Source organism: Triplophysa dalaica, chromosome 22 (genome assembly GCF_015846415.1).
Source record: "Triplophysa dalaica isolate WHDGS20190420 chromosome 22, ASM1584641v1, whole genome shotgun sequence".
Taxonomy (NCBI): domain Eukaryota; kingdom Metazoa; phylum Chordata; class Actinopteri; order Cypriniformes; family Nemacheilidae; genus Triplophysa; species Triplophysa dalaica.
This window is the reverse complement of record NC_079563.1, coordinates 2,116,618-2,138,216: the sequence shown is the minus strand read 5'-3', so window position 1 is coordinate 2,138,216 and position 21,599 is coordinate 2,116,618. Positions and strand designations below refer to the sequence as shown.

Here is a 21,599-nt window from a genome sequence, read left to right as displayed (position 1 = left end):
CATTTATTTATCCAGAAATCATTTAATTGAAATTTAGAATCTTTTACAATCGCATATGGTACACAAATGGTTAAGTTTCCTTTTCTGCAATTTGACGCCAATATGATTGGTTTTGCCTTTTCACTTAAACCCTAGTTGTTTACCTCTATAAGGATAGCTAAGTATAGTTTAATGTTATGACAACCGATCGTTTCATATTCATTTATTATATACATATTTAACATGCATTTTTCCAATTGATCTAAAGATATTGTCTCTGTCTAACCGTTATTGATTAGTTCTGCTGTTTAGGGGAATATAAAATATATATCAGGAACATGATATCAATTTAAAACTAACTAAAGTAAGTCACTTAAAAATGTTCTCAATTTCTTTTGTTTATATCATTTATAATGATTATAGTATGCTATATCTAAACCATAAATGTGCTCATATTGAATTTATCATACTCTAGATGCCTTTAAACGTACAGTAATACTGAGTGGCTAATTGCATATTCTTTTCTATGAAAACCGATCTTGCTGTGGACCGCCATAGACATTGTTCTTCATTGCTGTCACTGTTATCGACACAGTGTATAAAACTATTTAAAATAAAAATTATTTATTATTTAAAGTCAAACAGCACTTAACTTTAGTGACCCAGTCTATTGTTTAGAACTACATCAAACACTTTCAACAAATCGGACTCAAAACTGCCCAAAGATGATTCAATCAACAGTTGGACACTTTTGCCTGACTGGACAGTCAATTCAAAGACAGCAGGTCTTGGAGCTGTGTGGCCAAAGAATAATGGATAGCACTCACTTTTTCAACAAAAATTTAGTAAATTTCTCACAGAGCTCAGCTGACAGCTCCCTAAAAAAACTGGAACTTTGGAGTAATTACTGAATCTATTGTTAAAAATAAAATCCTAGGTCTATGAAAGCATAGAGATCAGGTCAGAAAAATTTTCTATTAAAAATTTGATAAAAAAAGTCCTGACGTGAAACATGACGTCCCAATATTTATCAATCCCTTTATCACATAATAAATTAGATCAAGTGGACTCACCATTTACTTTCATCATGAATTGCAGTGGGTTACTGTCTTTCATACTCCTTCAGCTCCCAACAGCATGTGTCAGTTTGGTGGTGTCCACTTGACAGTTGAGAAGCCGATTGTTAGTAAAGCTGACTCAGGGCAATTGGTCATGCAACCGTTCCAAAAAATTTCCTTCATAAGAGCCTCTTAAATAACATAATTATCATTAGTTTCCCTGTTCAATACAGTGTCTAGTTTTTAAATTTGTTGGTTTACATATGATGGTTCATTAAAGAGAGATTTAGAAAGCGCACCTCTCAGATACTTTTACATAATAGGTGTTTGACTATTATTTAGACCATAATGATTACTAAATATGGGCTGTGGAGATTATTTATAATAATAAAAACAAAATGTTCTCTTCCTTTGCCTGTATTTGTGTTCAAATCTAAACCCATTATTATTTCAGGTACTCTTTTAATATCTAATTTTATCCTAATATATAGTAGTTATACTTCAAAGATCATACAACTAGATCAACTAATTCAAAGATCATTATCACTAGTTAAGCCCATAATTCATTTCCGATTTAATATTAGTCATATTAAGCATTATTCATTAATTGTATTATAAATTTATGATAATAAATGTGAACCTTCTTTCCTGTTGGCCACATATAAATGAAAAGGTTTCTAATAATCTAGATTTGCTAAACTTACTAATAAGGTAGTTTAAGTAAGATTATCATTAACAATCTAATAGCATTTGAAGTGTTGTACGAAAATCGTGTCAAGTTGCCGCATCCTTTATCCAGCTCTATCATCTCAGCTCTTGTCAGGTCACCGCTTCCCATTCTCCGCTCTGCCATCAGGTCTGGGCATGAACTGGATCCTGCGATAACCTTGGAACAAAGAGGCAAGACTGGCTGAGAGTAGAGTACTGTTCTGCACTCTTTGATGCAACAAGTACATCATTTGTTGTTGGATGTGTTCCTGGTTCCGGTTGATCTAAATAATGCAGCCTAGATCGCCTGAGAATTAATATTATGGAAGTGCATATGCAAGATTGAAAAGATGCGTCTTTAGTCTAGATTTAAACTGACAGTGTGTCTGCCTCCCGGACAGTGCAGGGAAGAATATTCCAAAGTTTAGGCGCTAGATAAGAAAAGGATCTACCACCTGCACTTGATTTTGAAATTCTAGGTATTACCAACTGACTGGACGCCTGAGAGTGTACTGCACGTGGAGGATTGTAATACAATAGAAGTTTATTCAAATACTGCGGCGCTAGACCATGTAGGGCTTTATAGGTAATAAGCAAGATCTTAAAGTTAATGCGGTGCTTTATAGGTAACCAGTGCAAGGTTGACAGAACCGAGGTTATATGCTCACACGTTTTTGTACTTGTAAGAATTTGAGCTGCCGCGTTTTGAACCACTTGCCGTTTTTGTAATAGGCCTGCAGGGCAACCATCTAAAAGTGCATAACAATAATCTAGTCTTGATGTCATTAATGCATGAATTAATTTATCTGCCTCTGACAGTGACAGCATTTGACGTAGTTTAGATATATTCTTAAAATGGAAAATTGCAATTTTACAGGTGTTTGCGACATGGCTCTCAAATGACAGAGTACTATCGAATACAACGCCAAGATTCTTAGCTGACGACAAGGATTTTATGGAGCATCTGTCAATAGTTAAGCAGTATTCTTGGTTGTTACGTATGGCGGTTTTCGGTCCAGTAAGTAAAACTTCTGTTTTGTCCGAGTTCAGTAGTAAAAAATTGTTACTCATTCAGTTTTTTAAATCAACTATGCATTCCTTTATTCGATGGAACTGCTGGCTTTCATGAGGCTTCGAGGAAATATAAAGTTGAGTATCATCAGCATAACAGTGAAAGCTAATTCTGTGTCGCTTTATTATATCTCCTAGATGTAGCATATATAATGCGAAGAGCAGAGGCCCTAAGACTGAGCCCTGTGGTACACCGTACTGGACTTGCGATTTGCGGGACACCTCATTGTTTATTACTACAAATTGAAAACGGTCGGATAAATAAGACTTAAACCATTTCAATGCCATTCTGTTAATGCCGCCGTAATTTTCGAGTCTATGTAGGAGTATGCTGTGGTCAATGGTGTCAAATGCAGCACTAAGGTCTAGCAGCACCAATAACGAATATCAGAACCTTCTCGGCGTATGATGTCGAGTTTATCTCTTCGAGTTCCTGCTGGACTTGTGACGCAGAGCAGCGGACTTCTCCCTCCAGACGGCGGATCCCCCTCGGCGAGTGGACTCTTTCCTGTTGGCGGCAGATTTCTCCTCCGGAGTGCAGACTTCCCATGGGCGTCTCGGCAGCGATCTGCAGATCTAAAAGAGCAGGTCCTTTTCAGGACAAATATTTTCACAGTTTCCACTCTCATCCAGGAGCGGGGACGGACAGAGCGGCTACCCCGGGTGTTTGGCTTCCAGCATGCTGGGGCGGCCATTGTGGATCAGTTCTGTCCGCACTGCGGGCGGTGTATGATTCAGACGTTGCGTCACGGGCGGCTGTGTTCCCACGGGACTCAGCTGCCAACTCGCTGCTTCCCGCTTCGTGATGGCAGTGGCTATGCCCCTGCCGTCCGCTGCGGGGAGGGGCGAGAGGGATGTGAGGACATGAGCATTTCGCCTCGTCTGACCGTTCCCCAAGAGACAGTCCCACCGTCTTGTTCCTACACCACGCACCGGAAACGGTGTGTGGTGAGATGTTGCAGCTGTGACGGTGGTGTACCGTCCCATAGCGGGCAAGACTCGACAATGGGCTCTGTCATTACATCTGATAGCTACCTCCGGTCATCAGATGCGAAGCCTCTTGGAGCTACCACCTTCGGGCGGTCCAGCCCAAGAGGAGGCAACGCAGAGATGACGGCCGTGCTACCCTGGGGCCTTAGATGCACGTTGAGCTCACTAGACATGGAGTATGCCGTTCACGGCATGCTCCTGTCTGATGCGAAGCCCCTTAGAGCTCCCGCCTCTGGGCGGTCGAGCTCAAGAGGCAACGTAAAAGTGATTGCCGTGCTTCCCCGGGCTGTCGCGGGCGTCGGGCTTCAGTGGCCCCGCCCTCCACAAAGGCTCGCGGCCGACCCGGAGATCCACGTGGCGCTCACTAGACGTGGAGTATGCCGTCCTCCTGTCTGAGGGGCTCAGGGAGCTATTACTTTCCTGACGGTGAAGGCAGCTAAGGGCTATGTTGACCACCCAGGTGGACTTGCAGCCGTGGTGCACCACTTGGAGGAGTCGACCAAGTCTCCCTTCCAGGGCATGTAGCTCTTCAACACTCGTGTCGAGGAGTTTTAATGCTGTGGGTTAAGCTGCTTTCACCCTCCACGCTATGGCGGTCAATATGGTCCAAAACGTTATGGCGACCCATTGGGTCATATGCCAGAGCGTTTGGATCTGGTTGATGGGAAAGTCGACCCGGCTGCGCACCGCCACAGGCCTCGCGCCTCGAGCGACGAAGGTCAGGGCGAATGTATTGGGTCGGACGATGTACATGATAGTGGTCCAAGGATCTGTAGCTCAACCTTGTGTGATGAAGCTCAGTAGGTCCGCCTTCTAGGGCACCGCGCAAGCAGGGCTGTATGGTGACACTGTGGAGATATTCTATGGTGAAGAAGCAGACTGTTCCGTGACCCGACCATCTATGGATTGCTAAGGTCCTGAGCACAACCTGCCCTCCATCAGCCCTGCCTCCCCGCGGTGGCCCCTCTGATACTGTGCCCTCCAAGGATGGCTGTCAGAGATGCAGAGCCTCGCAGGAGGAGGCCTCTACCCTGTTAAGTAACCGCCTCAGAGCGGCCCTGACAGGAGAGCCGTGGGGATGGAGAGTACACCCTCTCTCCGGGCTTCCCCCCAGTGATATCGCTGCCTTCCGCAATCTCCACGTGACGTTGCATCGGCTGGCGGTAACAATAAGCAGGTAAGTAGGCAGAGCAGTCAACCTTTCCGGGTCCCACCCTGTGTAAGGTGACCGCTCTGTCAGCCACTAACCAGCCATTCCTGTATTTTCGAGTACTATCCTTCCATGCTATACGAAATACCTCTAAATTAGTTTTCTTAAAGTTCCGCTCCATTTTCCAGGACGCTTTCTTTATAGCCTGACTGTGTTCATTATTCCACGGTGTCGGGCTACCATTTTTAATCTTCTTTAAACGCAGAGGAGCAACTGTGTCTAATGTTTCCGAGAAGGTAGAGTTAATTTTCAATAGTAGTGTCAAGATTGTCAACTTTTTTACTCTTGCTAGATATTTGAGACAATTCAGGCAGATTGTCGAGAAACGCATCTTTGGTAGTTGAAGTAATCGTTCTACCATATTTGTAACAAGGAGTTTGATTTGCAGCCGTAGGCCAGTGAAGCAAATATAATATTAGATAATGATCCGAAATGTCTTCACTCTGCTGAACGATTTTAACATCGTGCACATTTATACCGTAAGATAGTATTAAATCTAAAGTATGATTACGAAGGTGAGTGGGTCCTGACACATGTTGATTAACGCCCATGGAGTTAAGAGTGTCTTTGAAAGCCATTCCCAAGGCATCTGTATCATTATCTACATGGATGTTAAAGTCACCAACGACAAGGACTCTATCTGCGGCCAGTACTAGTTCTGATAAGAACCCACCAAATTCTTGAATAAAATCTGTGTGGTGCCCTGGAGGACTATATACAATAGCTAGAATATTTTTTTTCAATGTTTTGTCCTTAGTTTTAGGTGTTGATACGTTAAGTACCATGACTTCAAAAGAATTGTATTTGAAATTAGACTTCTGAGAGGTGATAAAATAATTATTGTGAAGTGCAGCGACATCTCCCCCTCCTCCTTTAAGACGAGGCTCGTGTTTATAGTAATCGTCTTGGGGAACGGATTATTTTAGAGTAATATAAAATTATCTGGCTTTAGCCATGTTTCTGTCAAACAGAGCATGTCTGTTTTATCATCGGTTATCATATCGTTAACAAAAAGTGCCTTATTTGAGCGAGATCTAATATTAAGCAATCCAAGTCGTAACAGTTGATTATCTGTATTTTGTTCATGTTTGATTTGTTTAACGTTTATTAAATTACTTTCAAGAGGTTTACGCATTATCTAATGTTTGCTATTCCGGAAGACAGACACAGTCTCTATTTTATGTTGTTTGTGAGAAGGGATTATTACATGTTGTAAATTTTGTGTATTCTGTAACGTGAGACGGCAAGCAGACAGTTGATTAAGCCATTCTGTCTCGTTCCTTAGCTGGGCCCCAGGTAGTCAGCCTTTAGCATTATTAAGACGGTGTGTCAAATTTCTAGAGAGGAGTGAAACCCCATCCCAGGAGGGATGGAGACCATCTTGTTTCAACAGGTCAGGTCTGCCCTCAAAACTCTTCCAGTTATTTATAAAATCTATATTATCATGCAGGCACCACTCAGACAACCAGCCATTTAGTGATGATAATCTGCTATAAATCTCATCACCACGGTAAGAAGTGAGGGTGCCAGAGAATATTACAGTGTCTGACATCGTGCTTGCAAGCTCACACACCTCTTTAATATTATCTTTAGTGATCTCCGATTGACGGAGTCTAACATCATTTGTGCCGACGTGAATAACAATCTTACAGAATTTACGATTAGCCTAAATTTGACTTGATGTCAGGTGCTCTGGCTCCCGGTAAACATTTGACTATGGTGGCTGGTGACTCTATGTTAACATTCCGGACAATAGAATCACCAATCACTTGGGCACTTTCAGGAGGTTTCTCAGTCGGTGCATCACTGAGCAGGGCAAACCTGTTCAAGACTTTAATCGGAACGGTTGAGTGATGTTTTGTCTTGCGACTATGCCGTCTCATGGTCACAAAGTTTCCCAGCTGCAGGGGATTTTCAACCGGAACCGAGCTGTGTGCACTAACATTGCTCACATCCAAAGTGTTTTCTACGGTCCTAACACTCTTACTATCCTCAAATAAAGATTGGATGCAAGACTCTAATTCTAAGATCTTCTCCGTCAGCCTAACTACTTCCCTGCATTTATTGCATGTAAAACCCTCATTGCTGACAGAGAAGGCTAAGCTAAACATATGACATGAGGTGGAAGTAAAAACAATAGGAATAGAAGCCATGCCTCACCGGGTATGAAGTGCAATCCTAACTTACCAAGGTTGCTTGAAGAGCCTTAGTATATACGCTTTAAAAGAGTAACAGATAGCACACAAGACAAATAGGGGGAGATGATATTACACAGTGTAAACAGAAGGCAAGCTAACACGCTAATACTATGCTAGTGGCGTTACGTTTCAATTAATATAGGTTTAGAATATAAAGTTATAAATAATTCCGCAACGACAGTGATAGGTAACGATAGTAAAATACACTAATATTAAGACCAAGAACAAATGTGAGGTGAAGCAAGTGTCAGAGGATACAAACTAGCCCCCGGCAGCGATGCATATAGGAACGGGAAACCAATCAGGGGAACCTGAAGACTTTAAAACATAACTCTGCCTAGAAGTCAGTCTGGAGTTCCATCGCTCATTCTTATAGAAACACATTAAGCAGGTGTTAATATTCCTAGACAGTGGAAAATTACTGCTTCATAAAATGAACCCGATATTAAGAACCTTGAGAATAAGACCACTGGAACGCACATCTACTTGTGAAGAAAATAAGTTTAAGCTGTCAAAAGTTAGTTGTAAACCAGCTCTTTAAAAGCGAAGTCAGTAATTTATTTTGCCATGGTATCACCAAGCGGAATTGCAAACAGGTTTCCAAACACTCCTATCTGCTCATTTGTTTCTATATCTGGCTGGTCACCCGTGAATCATTTACACTTTCTTGGAACTTGGCCTACTAGTATAACAAATGTAAAAATAGATTCTGACGCAATAAACCCATTCTAGTGCACACACAAAGCAGGGAGTAACACATACACCGTGAATACACACCCAGAGTAGTGAGCAGCCACAGCTGGGGCACCCGGGGAGCAGTTGGGGGTAATGGTGTCTCACCACCTCAGCTGTGGTATTGAAGGTGGAGGAGAGCGCTGATCATTCACTCCCCTCAACTACAATCCCTGCTGTTACTGAGGCTCGAATTGGCAACGTTTGGGTCACAAGTCTCTATCCATTAGGCCATGACTGCCCCAATTAAAATGCACATTTAAAAGTAAAACATTTTAAAACCTTCAATAATCAGTTACAATCAATGGGTATGTTTACCTTTTAACAAAATGACAGCTTCTTTGTTTGACAAATATGCATTTGAATGAAAACAGAGCATGATTTTTTTATTTTTTTGCAAGGTTCGATGGCATGTAAGACGCGTACTGGGTCATAGATCGAGGTTACCTGGCTTTTTTGTCGCAGGTTCCAGGCCGGTATGTGGGGGTTGAAGCTGGTCCTGCCTCTTACAGATTTGAAAAAATAAATGAAGCAATCAAAAAACGGTGTGTGCTTTATTTGAGCAGCCTGAAATGCAATATTAGCAGCATTAGATTTTAAACATGCATCGGTCTCCTCCATCACAGACCATTTTTTCTTCACCTAAATAAAGAAAACCGTTGAAACATTTAAATATAAATATTATTCTATAATTGCGCCAAAATAATGTTCAGCAATTTATATCTACATTTGTTTTTACATTAACACATTAATGTAACTGAAACAAAGTTTTTCAACACTGAAGTCATTTTGTTTAATTTTAAATGCATTTTAGAACCAAAGTAATTTTAAGCAACAACAATACTTTCAGTATAAAAATCATAGTGAAAAATCTGTTCCACCTATGTGGAATGATCTGCCCACTGCTACAAGATCTGCAGATTCTGTAGCCATCTTTAAGAAACGCCTGAAAACACATCTCTTCCACCAAAATCTGACTGATCTGTTCTGACTCTTTTCTTCTCTACTCTTTTCTTCTCTACTCTAAAAAAAAAAAAATAAAAATGTATGAATGAATGGTTCCGTATACTGTGTTAGGCTATATGAGACTAGTCTTCTTTTTGATTGCACTTATGCTTTTGTTGTACTTATGCTGTCCTAATTGCTTCCATTATCTACCCCACTTGTAAGTCGCTTTGGATAAAAGCGTCTGCTAAATGACTAAATGTAAATGTAAATGTAAAAAATGAAACACTTATAATAAAAAATATTTTCGGTCATATTTACAAAACATAAATATCCAATAAAAAAAATAAACCTCAGCTGGAGTTCGGTCCTCTACACCATGCTATTGGCCGCAGCGATCTCTTTCCAAACTGTATTTTTAAATCCTTTGATTCCCTTTTCAAGGGTAAACTTTATTTCTAAATCTGAAAAGTTTCTCTTTTTGGCCGATTTACGTTTCTCCATGTCAAAAAATCTTGGTGTTTAAACAATGAATTTATAGGGGTGTACAGTATATGTAAATAACCGCCAATTTCAGCTGCCACATTTATCAAGGTACGATCATTCGTACAATGAGATTGGCGGCATGCGAATGTTTGATTAAGTAGTCAACTATTAATCTCTTTATTTTTATACGACCGAACTCCTAACTTTCGTTTTTTGTCATCAGTCTGTCATGCGTGTGTTTCATGAATGAGACCAATTTATTGGGTAAGAAGTGCTTTCAAAGCATTGTTTGGCTAAATCTTACCACAGGTAAACTTTCTACAGAAATATTGGGAAAGTTTAGTTGTGCTAATTATGACAATTTGTAGATCATTGAGCCATTGCAAGACTGACTGCCAAGCCTTGAAACCATGTCTTTTTACTGTGCTTCACAGCTTCCAGAACAGAATGTGAGCAGTCTCAGTTTCAGTGTGGGAACGGTAGGTGTATTCCGTCTGTGTGGAAGTGTGATGGTGACCAGGATTGCTCAGATGGCAGTGATGAGACCTCCTGCGGTGAGTTTTTTTTCTGGAGAAGTGTGTTTCTGTGTAGAGATTTAAACGGTCATCTTTAACTCTCATACAGTTAATTGGCCATGCAATAATTAAATCTCTGCAGCACAATGTTCAGCATTTTCCTGATGTGTGTGTGTCATCTCTGTTAATGCCAGAAAAGCCACACCCACAAACTAGTGTAATTTCACAATGTTATCTCTTTCCTGGTTAAACCTTGTGATTCAACTTTTAATTTATATCTTATCATAAGGAGGACATATTAAGTACCTTAAGTGAATGTTGTCCATTTGCCATGTTTTTGTTTCATATACTTCTAAAATTAAAATGATCTAACAAATTAAATGAATAATATAGCTGTAAGCAGCAATACAGGGCCATTCCCATAAGTCGCTGCAAGAGCAGTGCAGAGCCTCACCAGCGCAACGAATCAAAAGGGAAAAAAACACAAACTGCACATATGTGAGCACTGGTTAATAACTCAAAACAAAGAATGTCCACACAGTTCTCTGGTGACCATTAGGGCTGAAATGATTAGTCGATATTGTCGACAAATATTCTTGTTGTCGAGTAGTCGTTTGATTACGTGACTTAATTTAAGGGCCTGCAATATCACAATTTGACCGCTACGGCACTGCAGCGCTAGAGTGTAATGCAGCCTTCCCGAATGCTATCGCAGTAGAAGGACACGCAGCGAGAATTATGGCGGAGTACAAACGAATGTGAACAAGTAAAGTGTGGGAAAGATTTACCAAATTGAAAACAAAAAAATGCGGTTGTATAATGCAAGCAAGGCAGAACTTGCCTTTCACATCAGCACAACCTGCATGCTGGAGTATTTAAAATGAAACATCCCGGAGAATGAGCCGAAGAGAGGCGAGTGTTCTCCGTCTAGACCTAACTAACTAATTTAGCGGTAAATCTTTTTATGAGAGAATGCAATAATAACAGTAATGATAATTACAACAATAATCATATAATTACAGTTATGTTTTTATTCGTTTTGCAAAGTAAAAAGCTTTGATCGAGTTTAAAAGTCAAGCCTGTTTTGATTATTATAACACTATTAGGTATTACATGAGAGGAAAATGATTATAAGAGAGGGTTAAATGATTGGAGTCTTATCTCTTGACTTTATTTTAAAATATTTTCTTCTGTTTCTTGCTCTTTTTCAATAACTCTTTCACCGACATGATTGATGATTTATCTCGTCATTTAAAAAAAACGGTTCCCTGCCAAACGAGTTATAACGGCAATAAGTGGTTATACTGTTGTACAGCAGGTGGCGCTGTTACACACATTTCGGGAAAATACAGAATCCTAGAACCTAAGTTTATTTCTTATCGGTTTTTAATGATTGTTCTGAGTGTAATCTGTGCGGAATCTTTGACAAAAAAAAACTAATAGACTCAAAATTATCTTTTAATCAAAGTGATGCATTTTTGAAGAAACCTACCCACATCTAAGGAGTGATAAAAAAAGATCTAATCAAGATTGAAGAATACGGTTTCGTTTGTTTAAAAGGAGAGACTGTGTTCTTTCATTGGACATATTGTTTGTCCATATATTCTTTACAGAAAATGTAGTGTGAGCCATCAAAGTTTGGTTAAAATGTAAAAAAACGCTGGCGTAGGCTGGCAACTTTTTTTTTAAAAGGCTGACGGGGATAGAGTTAAACTGAACTGTTTTCATATAAATGCTGCTTAATGCTTCTGTCAAGAGATTTGTTTACATTTAAAAAAAATTTGCCTTTAATGTACCTGATTTATTTATTTTTATTTGTATTTAAAAGTTTCTAGAGAGAGAGTATTTGTGTGATTCGAGTTGGACAGAATCAGCAAACCTAAAGAGAGTAACCAGTTGGTTCAAGTTCATTAAAGCAAATTTCAAAAGCTGAATTGATTTTATTCATTACGTAAATTATCTATAACTCAATGTTTTAACTAGTTGCAAAAGCTGAATAATCATTAAAAACGTACTGATTAGTCATCGAAATAATAGCCGATTAGTCGATTAATCGATCTAATAATCGTTAGATTAGTCGACTATCAAAATAATCGTTTGTTGCAGCCCTAGTGACCATACATGTTTTTTTCATTGGACATATTGTTTGTCCATATATTCTTTACAGAAAATGAACTGTGAGCCATTAAAGTTTGGTGAAAATGTTAAAAAACGTCAACTTAAAAAAAAAAAGGCTGGTGGGAACTGAGTTAAAGAACTGCCAAAAATGTTATCACAACATACACATTATATAAACAAGCAACACGTGCCTCTTGGGCTTCGAACAGATGACCTCTTGCACCCGAAGCATAAAAAAATCTAAAATCAGTATTTGCATTTCTGTGGGGTTTGATCATACATGCGGGACTTATTAGACCACATTTGTTAAATGAGCAGCGAGAAAAAAGTTATGAGGAAAATGTTTGAAAATATTAAACGAGGCATCAATTTAATCGGCAAAGACCAGGATAAACAAAGATCATCAGAAAACAAATTCCAGACAAAGCATTTAAGAGTTATAAGCAATTATATAAAAAAGCGTCATATCTCATGAAAGCTAGGTGGCCCTGTCTTGAAACTTCAAGTGTATATTTGCAGTTTAAAAAATATCACAATTAATGATAATTTACAAAATGGCTGAAAGGCCGATCATCAAATCGTGACAGAATCTTAATCGTACGATCCAGCATGACACAAGGAATCCGTAGACACAGAGATCTTGATTTTCTGACAAACATTTCTGACAAACATTACAGTAGCGAGATGGCTGCTACTGTAATTGACTGAGTTTAAGTGTAACGCATAGAATGCGATTAGTCTGACAAGTGCATTGAATGTGCTGAGTGTAAATTTTGTACATCAGTGAATTCAAAAGTTCGGGCCGTTTGAAAGTGTATATTTGAACAGCTGATGGTGCTAAAAAGTGAGTGCTAGAGACCCCATACTTGGTCACATGACAAATGAGTACCAACACTACAAGTTGGCCAAGTTTCACAATTTTCCTACGTACATTTCATAGGGGTGCCATATACTCCCATTGGTTAAGAATAATAATAATAACAAGAGCTGCAAGCAGCACTACAGGGCCAAGTCCCCAAAGGCGAACCACAAGCGTAGCACAGAGCGAAAAAACTGATTAAACGGAATGCATATGAAAAACGGCAAGGTCACGAAGAACAGGCAAGAATGCAGCACAGACTCTACACAAAAATACTAAACACGCTCCACACTGGATTCGAACCCACGACCTAGGGCTGCACGATAATTTATCGATATAGCACTAAATCCTATTGAAATCAAGCTGGCTATCAATCTATGCAAGGCATCGATTATTTTATTGATGCGTAGCTTGTCCGTGAAGCATGGCTCTGGGATCAGTAGGAAATGCTGCTCGATCTAAAAGCAGTGCGAGTTTGGGTCGCTCATAATGTGCATTTAAAGCGACTGAGGTGCCGCTGTTCCCCATTTTGGCAAAGACCCCCAGTCCAAGGTGTCGATGAAGCGTACAAAGTATTTTACAAATAGATCAAAGAAATGTTCGAGATACAGCTCCAATGCATGTACTGTGAATTGTGCCTGCATCAGTTCATAAACAGAGCGGAACGCTTTGAGCAATACCACAGTTAACAAGTAAGTAAATGGTGTGTATATATATATATATATATATACACACATCTATATATGAAGAGTTCAGATGCAAAACCCCCGAAGTCCATCAGACGACTTTTTGTTTTAACAAACATTTTTATCAGGCTCCTATATTCTTTGGTTTTACCCATTGTGATGAATGATTAATCCAATAAAATAAAACGTTTATTTTATATAGCACATATAAAACAACCGATCAATGAGATTTTAAGTAATAAAACACAAACTATAAAATACACACTGTATAATGGATAAAGTTCATGTTTACACACCAGATGAAAAAATATTACGCTAAAGAGAAGAAATACGTTTTAAGAGTAGACTTAAAAATAGATCAAGTTGAAGATATGATATGGACTGGGAGACTATTCCACACAACTTGGGGCCAACAACAGAAAAAGCACGATCACCTCTGTTTTTAAGACATGCCCTGGGAACTTGCAGTTAGCCAGAGTCAGCTGATCTTAGCGCTCGAGACCGAGTATATGGATGTAGTTACTCAGATAGATACTGTCGAACCTGATTATGAAGATTTATATACAAAAAGTAAAATCAATTTTGTATTTGACAGGCAGCCAATGCAATGAAATCAAAACAGGTGTAATAGACTCAGGTTTGCGCTTCCCATAAATATGCCGAGCCGCTGCATTCTGAACCAACTGTAGTGTATTTCGGGGATAACTATGAGTTTAACCACAGTAAAATACGTATAATTAATGATGATTAACCATACCTATTTTTACACACTTTACCTGATGCAGTAGACCTAATAATTGCGTCAAACTAAATGCACTCGTCCAGCGAGTGATAAGCAGATCGTATATAAACTCTAACAAATATTACTTTCCTGGCCTTGGAAACATAACACTCTTACTGTAGTGCAGTACCGCTTCAGAAATTATAATGAAATCAAGCTGTTTAAGTGATGTTAATATGTGATAAGTAAACACAGAATATATTGGCCACACTAAAGGGAAAACAAACCGACCTAGCTAAGAAATAACAAACGCTAAACAAACAAGACATGAAACGTAAAAGCAGTAAAGAAATTGAAGAAATGGACAAAGCAAAGAGTGGCAGTATTACAAACAGCTATTCACATCTGCATGAACCATCGAGGACAGTCTTGTTTGTTATAAGGGGTTATAGCTTAAACACAGCTATTTAGAATATGGTTGAGATACTTGCACTGACTTCCTGAGTGTGCTGGGACAAGTTCTTGTGAGCGTGGAAAAGGGTTTTCAGAGTCCTGATGGTTTCAAAGCAAGCAGGTGAGTCCGTCTAATTCTTTCTTAGAACCGGATTGGCTAACAAAGGTAGAACGAACTTAGCCGAAGCAAACTGCCGGAAGAGAGCATGATTTTTTTTCATCATTTGCTCCGTTCACAGATGTTTTAAAACTGGGGGCTTCACGCCCCTCCAAGGTGGGCGATCCAAAGCGATGAGATGATTTTTGGCACAAAATCAATGTTTCTTTGTCATGCTCATTAGCTCATTTGCATGTATGGTCACCTAGAAGTTTGGGGCTGTAATACTCTTAGAATAAGATAAAATGAGCATGGTATAAAATACATTAATGTGCTATACACCATATTTTAAGGAATGAAGAGGGAAACATTTAAATAAGAAACATGCAAGGATTATAGGTACATTGGCCTGTAGTTTGTTCAATAATGTAAATATAAACAGAATACAACTAAGCACACATGCCTTTTGAGGTTATCGGTGAGGCCGAATAACATGGGGACAAGCATACAATGTTGGAATACATGTATATACATTTTAAACCAGTCTTTCGTGGCTACGGAGAGTGAAAGAGAAATTTAAAGGAATGAAACTAAGGTTCTCAGTCTTTAGGGGCCAAATGGCTTTTCTTCCTTGGGGGAGCACTCCGTAAAGGGATGCTTTAAGACAGGGCAGTTGGATCAGACTCGCTGGCGCCGATTCTATTCCTTCGGAGAGCCCATGGTGTTTTACGAAGCCCAAATAGTCACCTTTGGTCCGACCAGATCCTACACAACTGCAGACGTGAAACACATGACTAGGGAGCACTGGTATACAATGAGTTGGAGTAATCCAATCGAGATGTTACAAAAGCATGCATGACCATTTCAAACTTCTTTAGAGACAAAAAAGGCTTCACCTTCGTCAGAAGACGAAGATGATTAAAACAGGACTTGACTACAGCACTTATCTGCTTATCAAATTTAAGATTGTCATCAAACCAAACACCTAAGTTTCTTGTACATGATGTATGGAGTAAGAAATTCTGATTCAAAATCATGTCCACATCGATCATTTGAACCAAACAATATACATTTGTTTATACTCTCATTGAGGCTTAGGAAATTACTAGCAAGCCAATCTTTTAGTTTGTCCAGACAATCTAAAAAGGCTTCAAAGCCTGTTTGTTATCACGTTTTAAATTGAAGCATACATATTTCAAGTCTATTATTCACTGCTGTCCCTTTTCTAACAAAACGACTGGATTTTTTGCGGTCTATATAATGTCCCTCCAACCGAAACACTCTGACTGTTATTTGACCGTTGGCTCCCTCTCTCGCTAGCCTGGCACTTCTTTTGGAAACACTTTAAAAACAAGTAAATTTGCACCGTCGACGGTGGCCTCCACAAAAAGAACAGGTCGGACCACAACAAACATGCACTTTCACAAATGCTCCAAAAGTATATTTTGAGGTCACAGAGGTTAAATTTAGGGAGCATATGCGACTAAAATGATGTCAATGATGGCAAAATCTAAAAAAACATTCATATTTGCCAATGGAAAACTTACATTTCCCAAACAGTTTTATACAACTGGAAATAAGCCTGCCCACACTCAGAAATCTATAATCTACGTGCAACTTGCCCATTCATTTGTAATAAAATTCACAATATTTATGTTCTTGCTTTATTTTTGAATAAAGCAAATAAATGAATTAATTAAAAACTGTGACATCATTTCACTGTTTGCTTCATAACGTCCAAGAATTTAGAATTTCCAAACATCATACAGTCCCCTTCAAAATCCATGCTTGTACACCTAGGGCAGGGCTAGTCAACTCGGGCCATAGAGGGAGACCTGCAGAGTTTAGTTCCAACCCTAATCAAATTCATCTGACCAAGCTATTCAAAATTTCAGGATTACTTGAAAATTATGACCAGGTATGATGGATTTGGGTTGTAACTAAACTATGCAGGTCTCAGTGGCCCTCCAGGATGGATTTGACAAGCCCTCACCAAGGGGTCATTGGCAAATATTTCAAGCATGTGTTTGATCTCATGTATTGTGCTCTTACTCTTGAGCCTCTGCTCAAGTGGTATTTTAAGAGTTTTATTTTATCTTTACCAGTAAGGAAGACCTGCGAAGAAGTGGACTTTGTCTGTCACAGTGGTCAGTGTGTACCTAAGAGATGGCAGTGTGATGGTGAACCGGACTGTGAGGATGGCTCAGATGAAAGCATTGAGATGTGCCGTAAGTTTGATTTTTGTAGCTTTGAGACTGAAGCAGTAATTTTGTTCAGCTGTGCTTTGTGTTTTGCTTTTGTGACTGTGGACTTTGGCTATTCAGTTTGAAATGGTAATTCATCTTCAGGTACACAATTTTACACTGTACAGTTTGTTTGTTTGTTTTAACTGGAGTGTGATTTTACTATCAATTAATGGAGAATCTTAATCTGTAATGTTATATTTAGTCACATCTGTATATAACGTTTTTAAAAGTAACTAAAGTAAAGTAGGGGGGAACTGTCTAAAACTTGTCTAAAACCACAAGATTGGTGTATAAGTGAAATTATTTTTGCACAAAAACATTACCCTTAAAACATCTGATTGAACATAAAGGGCTAAGATTCAAACCTTTTCAATAGTTAGCTCATAAATAAATATTATTATGATGTTGACCAGAACTGGGTGGACTACGCTGGCAGTTGCAGTTACATATTTGCATGTAATGCTTGCAGTGTAAAATATCAGAGGTAACACAGATTATGCAATATAACTATTGAACCATTTCTTCTGTTTTGGAATTAGTTTTTTCCATTGTGTATATTAGCCATCTGCCCTATGAACTGTTGCTGGTCTTTGGAGCATTGCCAAAAGGGATTCAACTTAATTGTTCAAATCGTCTAAAGGTGTTTCTATGTGAGGATTTAAACCCATGTAACATGCAGCAGTGCACTCTTCCTTTATTGCTACGCCCTGCAAGTACTTGAATGGATCAGTCATCATTCCATCAATGATCCCTCCTTCTCACCAAACATAAAAGCTATTCTTTGAAACACAATAAATAATCTTGATGCCAAACTAGTAAATATTTGCTGCATTTGAAGCAAAAATCCAATTTAATGGGATTGGCTAAAGCCATTTGTGTTTGCTTGCTAAACTGAAGCGAGTTTAGGTCTGAAATTATTTGTGAATTAGGTCAAATGTCATGTCTGGTTCTCTTTTACCTAGACACGAGAACCTGCCGAGTGAATGAGTTCAGCTGTGGGGTTGGCTCCACACAGTGCATTCCGGTCTTCTGGAAGTGTGATGGTGAGAAAGATTGCGACAATGGGGAAGATGAGGTGAATTGTGGTGAGTCACCAGGCACATCATTTGCTGAGCCAAACTGTAACAGCCAAACTGTTACTGTTAGGGGTTGTTTGCCTCACTTCTTGCTGCTTACTGTTAAGGCAATATTGGCACATTAGTCATTCAGAGAAATCCATATGAAGGAATTAATTAATTCATTAATTGTATTAATTAATTTAGTCATTTGGCAGACGCCTTTATCCAAAGCGACTTACAGTGCACTTATTACAGGGACAATCCCCCTGGAGCAACATGGAGTAAAGTGTCTTGCTCAAGGACACACTGGTGGTGGCTGCTGGGATCGAACCAGCAACCTTTGATTTACCAGTTCAGTGCTTTAACCCACTAGACCACCATCAACCTGAAAAATCATGACTATCAAATGTTTTATTTATTCTTCTAGAAATAGACTAGACTATTTTTTTTTTATTGGCAAGTCTCTTGCACAGAAGATCAAAGCCCCTTGTAATCTCACATGCTGCTTAATCAATTCTGTCCACAATTTAAAAGCTATGTACTAGTACCATATATTATTTATTCTAAGGAGTGTCTGAGTTTAGATTTAGAATTTGACTTGTTTATGGCTTGTACAGAATAAGTGTTCAATAACTGACATCCAAAGGTCATTAGTGTAGTGTTTGGATTTCAAAGTGTATTTGCTAAAAGTAATTCAAAAATTACCTATTTTTTTCTACCTGTATGACAGTACTGTTAGCTTTTCCCCCTGTATATTTTCTGATAGTAATGCTTTTGCTGTTTTGGGGGATCTTGTTTCCTTGAGTGAAAAAACATCTGATCAGTATGCTCTTGGGAAAATGGATCGGACTCATCAAACATTTCTTCATGGCATTTTGTCAGGAAACATCACATGTTCACCTCTGGAGTTCACCTGTGCCAGCAGTCGCTGCGTGTCTCGTAATTTTGTCTGCAATGGTGAGGATGACTGTGGGGATGGCAGTGATGAGAATGACTGTGTTCCATCCTCCTGTGGTCCCAGTGAGGTTCCCTGTGGGAACATCACATGCATTCCTAGGAGCTGGTTATGCGATGATGATGTAGACTGCCAAGACCAATCAGACGAGTCCCCTGAACGTTGTGGCCGCAACCCAACGCCGCCGGCAAAATGTTCGTCCAGTGAAATGCAGTGTGGTTCTGGGGAATGCATCCATAAGAAGTGGCGCTGTGACGGTGATTCAGACTGCAAGGACAGCAGTGACGAGAAAAACTGCTGTGAGTACACTGATGTCGGATGGGAAAGATTTTACAATACTCTATTCAATATTTTTGAGGATATGGAGTTTGGTGTGTCCCAAACAATTCACAAAGAAGAGTTGTGTTGTAAGACATACATAGAGTTAAGTGGTGAACAGGTGCTTATTAAAAAAATATTGTTAAACACAAATAATAAAGACACAAAAAATTGCATTGAATGCTAGTACAAATGACGCATAGTACAAATATGTTTTACTCACATACGATTTCTGCGCCATTCCTGATGGTTCCAATATTGACAGCGCTGCATGACTTTTAACTCTCAGTCTCTCTGCAAATCCAGTGTTGACCTGTGATTTGTTCACCAAGGAATCCGCAGTGAAATGAAGTTGACAAATGCACAATGTTTTAACCAAGTGAAGTGGAACTTCTTTAAAAATAAACTTCAACCACGCATTCCTAATCAGAATCCAAAGGAAGGTTATGCAGCGACTGTGGTCTTCCACAACCAGGCACTGCACAATATATTGCCATCTTCGACAGCATTATATAACTATATATAGTTTTCAATGTAAATAACAAGAGCTCAAGTTAAGATTGATTTCCTAATTAACGTCACCAAGTTATTAAGGGACCAAAGTCTCAAACGCAATGACTGATGTAATATTATTTGAGGAGGAGGAAGTAACAACGCACAATGTCCAACATAGAAATTCTCACTTTGAAACTAATTATATGTGATTATTGGAAAAATATCGGTTTGAGGGGTTATAGTGTATTTAGAGGGTGATTTTAGTCTTTAATGTCCATAACCTAAATCAATTCAACAGTAGGTGTGTTTTATAGTGTAACTATAGCAACCACTTCTCCCTTGCAGAATACATAGTAAAAATTCTTAGGGATGGTTAGGATTTTTGAATTCATGACAGAATTTTCATTTTTGGGTGGAGTATCTATTTAAGGATTTTTATACAACCGGGCATTGGTCCTAACTCCTTCCTGTGGGTTCTTTGTTCCTCCCCTACACAGCTGTCCGTACATGCCGGCCTGACCAATTCAAGTGTGAGGATGGAAGCTGTATCCATGGCAGCCGGCAGTGCAATGGGTTTAGAGATTGTGGGGATGGCACAGATGAAGTAAACTGCAAAAATGGTGAGTCTGTAGAACTGGAAAGCATATTTTCTGTTTTTAATTTCTTTTCCGCATTGGGGAAATGGCGAAGAGTTGGGCCAGATATAGTTCTACTACATGTTTTTTGCATGCAAAATGTAGATATAAAATATTTGATTATGCTCAAAATCAGATATTTGCTTTACTCTGAATGTATTTTAAAGGGATTGTCCACCCAAAAATGAAAATACTGTCATCATTTACTGTGAAAGAAAGTCATACTGGTTTAAAATGACAAGACTGTGAGTAAACAGAATTTTAATTTTTGTGTGAACTATCTCTTTATTTAACACTAGGGCTGTCACGTTGTTGAAATTTGGCTGACTATCAATTGTGTAATAAATCATTGCGATTAGGAAGATTAATTGTCTGTTTTAGGGCTATGAAATTTTATTTGAAATATGACATTTTTTTATTCGGCTTTGAAACAACCATATTGTTCAGAATATAAGACTGTTTTATTTTCTCTTCAAAAAAACGGGGTAATCATGTATGTAAGGTCTAAGATACATGCCAATAACACAGCTGCCCAAATCATGCAAAACGAGTCTGTTCAGGAGTAAATTGAAGCCACCATAAAAATGCTAACGCTCAAAGAAAAGCTTTTAATCCGTTTTTTTCTCACTTGCAAGACTACAATAAAATGTTACTTCTATGTTCATAAAACTTTGGTAGGCTGGTTTACACATTGAGATTAGCTTAAATAATATAAAATTGTGCTACATATTGTTAATAGAACATGCTTTAAAAAAAATTGTGACTGTTGGTACATTTCACCAGTATTATCATACTTTAGTTACAATATAAACACTAAAATGTGCAATATGCAGTTACTGCATATCCCCCTTGTGATTTCTATAGAGATGTGCAATAATTGCAATGATCTGAAACCATCAGGATGAGTTCAAACAATTGCAATGAGATGCTTAATTAATAATCGTGACAGCCCTAGATAGCACTTTCACCAGGGTCAATTGAGTTTGGGAGACTGTAACGCCAGCCAGTTGTTATAGGACCCCAACACAAAGCTTATTACACAGCGTGTAAATTTTGCGAGAATTTT

General features: G+C 38.9%; 1 protein-coding gene across 5 annotated transcripts in view; it reads left to right on the top strand.

Moving 5' to 3' along the window:
* vldlr (very low density lipoprotein receptor) overlaps positions 1–21,599 on the top strand; it is a 69,168-nt gene that overhangs the window by 19,306 nt on the left and 28,263 nt on the right. For all 5 annotated transcript variants that reach the window (XM_056735870.1, XM_056735872.1, XM_056735871.1 and 2 more), the window contains exons 2-6: positions 9,812–9,931; positions 16,932–17,054; positions 18,035–18,157; positions 19,013–19,384; positions 20,396–20,518. In XM_056735870.1, coding sequence (XP_056591848.1) covers positions 9,812–9,931; positions 16,932–17,054; positions 18,035–18,157; positions 19,013–19,384; positions 20,396–20,518 — 861 coding nt within the window. The remainder of the gene's footprint in view (positions 1–9,811; positions 9,932–16,931; positions 17,055–18,034; positions 18,158–19,012; positions 19,385–20,395; positions 20,519–21,599) is intronic.